The sequence below is a fragment of the Ictalurus furcatus genome, chromosome 24, assembly GCF_023375685.1.
Source record: "Ictalurus furcatus strain D&B chromosome 24, Billie_1.0, whole genome shotgun sequence".
NCBI lineage: Eukaryota > Metazoa > Chordata > Actinopteri > Siluriformes > Ictaluridae > Ictalurus > Ictalurus furcatus.
In genome coordinates, this window is record NC_071278.1 from 14539247 (window position 1) to 14547479 (window position 8233).

General features: G+C 37.5%; 1 protein-coding gene across 1 annotated transcript; it reads left to right on the forward strand.

Annotated features, from left to right (window-relative positions):
- Positions 1-2531: 2531 nt before the first annotated feature.
- Positions 2532-7497, forward strand: LOC128600721 (gonadotropin-releasing hormone II receptor). The gene is made up of 3 exons (XM_053613387.1): positions 2532-3151; positions 6355-6562; positions 6640-7497. The coding sequence occupies exons 1-3, from the start codon at positions 2624-2626 to the stop codon at positions 7053-7055; spliced, it is 1152 nt and encodes a 383-aa protein (XP_053469362.1). The 5' UTR covers positions 2532-2623; the 3' UTR covers positions 7056-7497.
- The last annotated feature ends 736 nt before the right edge of the window (positions 7498-8233 follow it).

Here is an 8233-nt window from a genome sequence, read left to right on the forward strand (position 1 = left end):
TTTACATAGCGTTTCAACTTTTTTGGAATTGGGGTTGTATGAATGCACTAACTGACTGAAAATCCTCATTGAGATTTCACACTGATCATCAAGCCACGATGTATGATAAGAAGGAAAATGTAAACAGTTGTGGAAAGTGCTGGAATACCATCCAAACAAAATCTTCATGGTGTGTGCATTACTTTTTAATCCTCACATACAGTGATGTGTTTGGACTGCACCACAGCTCATGTAGCTCATAAGTGATATGTGTGGAACTATTAACTATTAGCCCAAAATAAGGTGGACAGCCTTAGCAATGCCATTATATGTAGATGTACAATCATGTATAACACCCACTGTTTATGATGCTGCCAGATAACGGCCACTGTGGAACTATTAAGTCATCTATTCTTGAATGGAGGAAATTAAATTTTGAGTGTCAGAGCTTTAGCAATGTTAATAATAGCTGTTAAGAGTCCCCAGGATGTTGTTTAATCTTATACAGTGACTAGGGGGTACAAAAGGACATGTCAAAATGAAAACATACACTACTGGCAACTAGTATTATACATAAAAAAACATAGCAAGTTCTTTTATCCACAACTAAACCTTATATGGGAATATTCCAGGAAAGATCATTTACAATTGCCCTCTAGGAAATATACATACGTTTGTCAGCCTATACCGATAACCGATTATTCAGAGTGATATCGGCCGATACCGATAGTTCTGCCTTTTATGCCTGATTATAAATTAATAATAATTCATTCCACAATTCTAAAGGAAATACAAATAAAAACTATTCTCTCCATTTCAACAAGTTGTTTCACAGTAACTGGTCTCATAAACAGAAAACACATTACTCACATTAATATTAAAACATTAACTAAATTCTGAAGATTAAAGTAAGATTTCTTAACTTATTGAATGTTATTAATTCATATTAACATTGACTGAATTCAAAAATTCCTCCTGTTAGGCTTCACATTCACTCTCCACAAACAAAAACTATATAACATATCAAACTGGTAATATATAATATCAACTTTTTTTATATATATTAACATTCACTGGATATGAAAAATACTACTCTACAAATATATTTTTCTGTGCAATATATACTTTTTGTCAACTCATCTTCATTTAAATCTTTCAACGGTGTACTGGCCCTATAATTTAGAGTGAGTTGCGTGGCAAAATAAAATAAAAATTTGACTCGATACCGAAACTCCCGCTTCACTGCTGCTCACTTCCGGTGTCAAATTTTAGCAGTGCAGAGCTTACAGAGCTTACAAACGGCAGTTTTGTCGGCATTCCACACAAGAGACATCATCTTTACACACAGCACGAAATCGATGTTTTTTCCCACCCTCTTTTGATTGACATGATATAATCGGCCCTGATGTTTTTAAACTATAATAAAAATAAATAGCCTTTATCGGCCTATACGTAGATGTACAATACATCGGTGCATCTCTAATATATGTGTGTATATATATGTAAAGAAACGTCCCTTTTCCAGGAGGTCTTTATTGGAGAGGGTTAAACGATGTTTTTCATGCTTGTTCAATTAACCATATTATTGCACATGCACCTGTGGAACAGTCCTTAAGTCACTAACAGTTTACGGGTGGTAGGCAATTAAGATCAAAGTTCTAATAATTAAGGACACTAAAGAGACCTAGAGGCTCTATATATATATATATATATATATATATATATATATATATATATATATATATATATACACACTGTAGTCACACACTCAATGACAAATTCAGATGTCACCCAAATTAAAGGAAAAAAACAGTGACTCTCTTATGCTTTGATGGATTTTTCTGACATGTTATGGATCCATTTGTCCTGTTAAAAAACACAGCACTACAATCAGTACAAAGTTCCTCTGACTTGTCACCTTTATCACATGATGAAACATTTATATCCTAATGCGAGTGGTCTCTACCAGGACGAATACCCCATCCACAGGACATGAGGGCTCACTGAATGGTTTGATGGGTATAAAAATGTTGTATCTCATATGTTATGACCATCACAGTCACCCCATCTCAACCCAGTTGAACACCTTTGAGAGATTTTGCATCGACATGTTAGGTAGCGCTCTCCATCATTATCATCAAAACACAGATTTAGATAATATCTATTGGATGAATGGCGTTCAATCCTCCAGTACAGTTCCAGAGACTTTTAAAATCTATGCTAAGGATCACTGAAGCTGTTCTAGTGGTCTAACATCTTACCTGGTGCCTGTATTTAATCATAGAGCAGTGCAAACATTCCACAGATGCCAAAATAATATTTCATAGACACACAGCAATGGAGTAGAATGGACAAAAGGCAGAAAGAAAGAAGTCTGGCCCATATATATGAAGTATGATTCTCATAAAGGTAGCTATGAATAACACTTCCATATTGTGTTGCACTGCCATCAAATAATAATGTTCTCACAGCATAGTTTTCTTTCGGTATCATTCAACATACCGACCTATTAACTTGTAAAATCTGTAACATTGACTATACAGTTTGCTGTTTTGAGGAGGAAAATATACGTCACTACATACTTCATCCAGGAGTTAAAACTGACTGGACATGTTTGTCTTGTTATTTTTAATTTATTTCCAGCATGACAGGAAACACAACACTGCTTTCCAGCCCCACAAATGTCTTGGACAACTCTTCTGTGTGGAATGTCTCTGTTCCACCACCCCTGCCTGACTGGGAGACCCCGACCTTCACCACAGCTGCTCGGTTCCGTGTTGTGGCCACCCTGGTACTCTTTGTATTTGCAGCAGCCAGTAACCTGTCTGTGCTGCTCAGTGTGACGCGGGGTCGAGGCAGGCGCTTGGCCTCACACTTGCGCCCACTCATCGCAAGCCTGGCCTCGGCAGACCTCGTCATGACTTTTGTGGTGATGCCACTGGATGCAGTGTGGAACGTGACGGTGCAGTGGTATGCTGGGGATGCCATGTGTAAGCTCATGTGCTTCCTGAAGCTGTTTGCCATGCACTCGGCTGCGTTCATCCTAGTGGTGGTGAGCCTGGACCGACACCACGCCATCTTGCACCCATTGGACGCACTGGACGCAGGACGCAGGAATAGGAGGATGCTGTTGACTGCATGGATACTCAGCCTACTCCTTGCTTCCCCACAGGTCAGTGCAGCTTTGCTTTACATGCCTGTGTCTGAATTGAAATCCGAAATCAAGACATTACAAATTGTTCCCCCTTAGTATAGATTTATTTTATGAACATAATCCAATCATCAAATATTAGGCTCATTATTCAAATGTGTACAATAACTTTATTACTGAGTTTTTCACTGACTGAACACATTAGGTCAAAGCCGACATTATTTATAGACTGACTTGTTTTTGAGCTTAGCTGATATATATAAAATGACTAATTAAAAATATAATAACTTTTATAATAATGGACTGTGATTTCCACTACTATAAAAAAATAAAATAAATAAATCATAGACTGGATTTGCTTCGCACTTCACAGAGCCCTCCCAACCTTCCTAGACCACACTTTAACTTAAACCATTTTAAACTTAACCATTGACTTAAACATGCCTTATTATTCAGTTATTCGTAATAAAGTACGTATATTCAGTAAACACTGTACATTATTCCATAAGGAAAGTTATGCTGTTACTGTACAAGTGTGCCTGTACAAGTGTGCCTATTGGTAATATGAATTTAAGAGGATCAATTAAGACTGACAGACTGAGACCGAAGACTGGCCAATATGGTTGAAGCTCAATGTGTTTGAAGAGTACTGAAATTATGGCCATGGATCTCAGAGTGGTCCCAGCTTAAGAAATTATTAATATTTTTTAAAATTCCTTGACGATGGTGGAGATTGCTGTCACTACTATCAAAGTTAGTATAGTTAATATTTCATAGTTATAAACCTATATAATTCACCACTTAAATTTAATGGGACCTATATTTGAACTGAATAAAGCATAATATCTTAAAACAGTTGTCATGAATTGAACTGCAGTTGTAATAAAACTAGGAAAAATCATACTAATATAACACAATGTTTTAATTTATGTAATCAAATTTCCTGTCATAGCATACTAAATGCTTAAATGCATCTCAGGTCCTTTTATTTTTTGTAAATGAATAAATGTTATAGTATTAATATTATTTAGTATTACAGTATTAAATACCGCTTTATATAATTTATAGTATTTTATAGAATCATTTTTTTTGTGAAGAAAATTTTGAGTAATTTTAGCTGAATTGGCTATGTTAAATTGCCCCTATGTGTGAATGAATGTGTGTGTGTGTGTGCGCGTGTGTGCGCGTGTGCGCGTGTGCGCGTGTGTGTGCGTGTGTGTGCATGGTGTCCAATGATGGATTGGCATCCCGTTGAGGATGTATTTCCATCTTCCGTCCAGTGTTCTGCATCTGCCGTGACCCTGACCAGGATAAAGTTCTCACTGAAAGTGAATAAAGTAATTTTCTGTTCTTTGTCCTGGCAGTGCAGACTCAGAAGTCTCAGAAGTCCATGATCTACATCTTTGCTCTTTACAATGTTATTTCTGACAAAAATCTGCCATGATTTTTTTCAGCAACAACATTGTAAAGAGCAAAGACAAACCATTAGCTTCAAACCATTAGGTCCTTTTCAGAAAGGTCTTGAATATCCCATTGATTCTAGCACATAAACTCCCAACAGATGATGAAGCAGGTCTCTATACAGTTACTCCTAACAAAGATGTGTGTCTGTACATGTGACTTTTTCTAATTTAATCACACAGACAGAATGATAAAAATCATATGCCAGATGTTGTTTTTACTGTAAATGAAAAGTTCAGGCTAGTATTTATTCTAGAGGTTGCACTATATTGTTAGTTTATTCAAAATTTTTATAATTCATCCATTTCAGGGGACTGGAGTTGACTGAACAAATGAACATAATAAAATTATCATGTTAGGTGGTTAATTGAAAATCCTTTTCAGGCAATGAAAGTCTGAAGTCTGTGATCCACAGACATCGCCAGATGCTTCCCCGGTGATGATCTATTGAGCCTGTAATGCACCCAATTTTCAGTTGCTGCTTGCTTTAAGGGCTTTTTGCCAAGCTGCCAGAGCTAGCCAGGCATGATGCAGCTTTTAATTTGACAGTTAATCATACCATTATCTTTGCTTTACCCTGTTGTAACTGCCTGCCAGCCTATGTGCTTGCACATTCTCAGGCATTATTGCCCGTTTTTCAAGTCTGTGTTTGAAACCTGTGTTTTTCAAATCTGGCTCTAGTTATGTGTCATTAACTCTAGCTAAATTTTGACGACACTAACTAACACGAGCTACCAAGCTAGTGATAACACTGCATTATTTACAAAGTAGACAAAGTAGAGAGATGATGTATCTCAGTCAGCTGATCCTGTGACACTATGCCCCAGGAAACACAGGAAAAACAAACACTGTGTGAATTCTGGCTCTGGCAGTTGCTCAGCCATAGCTACATCCTTGAGTTGACTAGAATTGATTTTTTCAGTCATGCAGTTATTATTTTTGCTTGTGCATGTCGGTGATATTTTCTAACTAATTTATTTGTTTCCCAAAATATAAAAAGCTAGTAGCCTAATTTAAACAACTACAATCCTGACCAGGCAGTTACTAAGAATGAATGAATGAACAGTGTAAATACATGTAAATGAACTTGGTCTTATCTTTTCTTGTCTTTTCTTGTCTTGTCTTATATGACCGTTTACTCACACCACCTATCTATGCCTGTTTAAACACATTATCTGTTCATTCTGAATAATGTATTCATATTTGTTTACATCTCTAGTATAAAGGACGAATGGATGTATTGAGCCATAGATGACAGAGTTTGTCCCTTAGCTTGCTACTACAACATTGTCCTTAGCTAACTTCTTATAGGTATTTTGCTATAGCTCACTTGCATGTGCCTGGGAAATTTTGCTGGTTTAGTTAATATTAGTCAAATTTAGTTTGTTAGTTTTAAAATTGAACTGAAAGATTTGCTCATTTTGACTGTCTTTGCTAGCTAATAAAAATGTGCAGCTTATGTGTAATTCAAGAGGTTTTCTTCGGTGAATAAACACTATATGCAGCAGCAATGCTGTAGTAGCTCCATCTGTTGTTTGATAGCATATGACTGTATGTTTGACTCTAGGAATTATGTAATGACAGTAAACCTGGCTTGTCACATGATAAGTGCATTAAAAGATGCTCCAGATGTCTGCCAGGGTTCATTTTTTTGCTTAATATGCACAGTAATAAGTGGTAGAAGTAAGCACGGAGTGGTATTTTAACACAATGTTTCTATTCAACTCTATTTAGTAATAATTTCTCATTTATGTCTCTGACAGTTGTTCATTTTCCGGGCAATTAAGGCCAAGGGAGTTGACTTTGTCCAGTGTGCTACACATGGAAGCTTCCAGCACCACTGGCAGGAGACGGCATATAACATGTTCCACTTTGTCACACTGTATGTGTTTCCTCTGCTTGTCATGAGCTTGTGCTATACACGTATCCTGGTTGAAATCAGCCGCCAGATGCACAGAAGCAAGGACAAAGGTGAGTGACTCTCCTGATATGGTCATGTAATTGACATTCCCTAAGGTGTACTAACATAACTGCATATGTCTCTCCAGCAGGAGAGCCTTGTCTGAGACGCAGTGGAACGGATATGATCCCCAAAGCCCGTATGAAGACCCTAAAAATGACCATTATTATTGTTGCCTCTTTTGTCATTTGCTGGACACCGTATTACCTCCTTGGAATCTGGTACTGGTTCCAGCCACAGATGCTGCACGTAATCCCTGATTATGTTCATCATGTCTTCTTTGTTTTTGGAAACCTCAACACATGCTGCGATCCAGTCATATATGGTTTCTTTACACCATCATTCCGTGCCGACTTGTCCAGATCTTTCTTTTGGAGGAACCAAAATGCTTCAGCCAAATCTCTGGCGCAGTTCTCTGGCCATAGGAGAGAAGTCAGTGGGGAAGCAGAGTCAGACTTGGGCAGTGGTGACCAACCCAGTGGACAACAAGCACAAATGATTTGAACTCAATAATGTGCTAAGAGTATGTGTGATTGTGGAAAGATGAAATGTGCTGATTAAATGTGGTATTAATCATGTTTTTACGTCTGTCTTATCTGCCAGTCTGTAGATGTTCCATGCGCTCTAGAATTCTCTAATCATGAAACAACATGAGTGTATGTCGAAATACAGTCCAACCCTGAAATACCCATGTAGTAACTGTAAATGAATCTCTATAAAGGTCAGTTCATACAATCCCCTCTGAAAGTATTGGAACAGCAAGGCCAATTCTACTGTTTTCAATGACCCAAAACACACTGCCAACACAACATAGGACTTCATCAGGGGGAAAATGTGGAAAGTTTTAGACTGGCCAAGTCAATCACCAGACCTTAAAACAGTTGAGCAGCATTTCACCAGTTTGGTGATGTCCGTGGGTCACCGATGCAGTTACTGCAAGCAAGGAATATGCAACCAAATATTAAGTGTTATTTACTTTAAGAGTACCTGTTCCTATACTTTTGCTCACCTAAAAATTGCATGGTCTGCCACCAAATGTGCCATATTTTAAATTTTTAACACATCTCGATGTAAATATCAGGAAATGAAAGCCCATTCATCTATTGATCTCAAAATCCAAATGTCTTCAATGTATAGCGAAAACAATAGAATTGGCCTTGCTGTTCCAATACTTTCGGATGGGACTGCATGTAATCAGACACTGACACAAATTAGGTTGTCTTGAATCTGTAATCAATAACACTGGGTTTGACATGAATCACTGGCATGTTAATTTGCAAACTGTCACCATTAATTATATGTACACGCATACCGGTTGTGCTTGGTAGGAGCTCTAACTCTTACATACACAGTACATCTGTTTAGAGGATCCTATTAAAGGACAGTTGATTTCCACAACCAGCTACAATTTAATCCAACATTAACTTATGTTTGGTAGGTTGAAGCAAGAATGCAAACAACCTGGTAAATTATGAAAGAACACAGCAGGGGATGACCAAAGAACAGTTTTGATTGTGATGAAAAAGTGTTCAAGGATATACTGTAGCAATATATCTTTCACAGATTACTACAAAAGGATGAATACATGAACATGCATATTTACATTATATTATTGGTGTGTGAATGTGTGTGATTGTGCCTTGTGATGGATTGGCACTCCATCCAGGGTGTCCCCCGCCTTG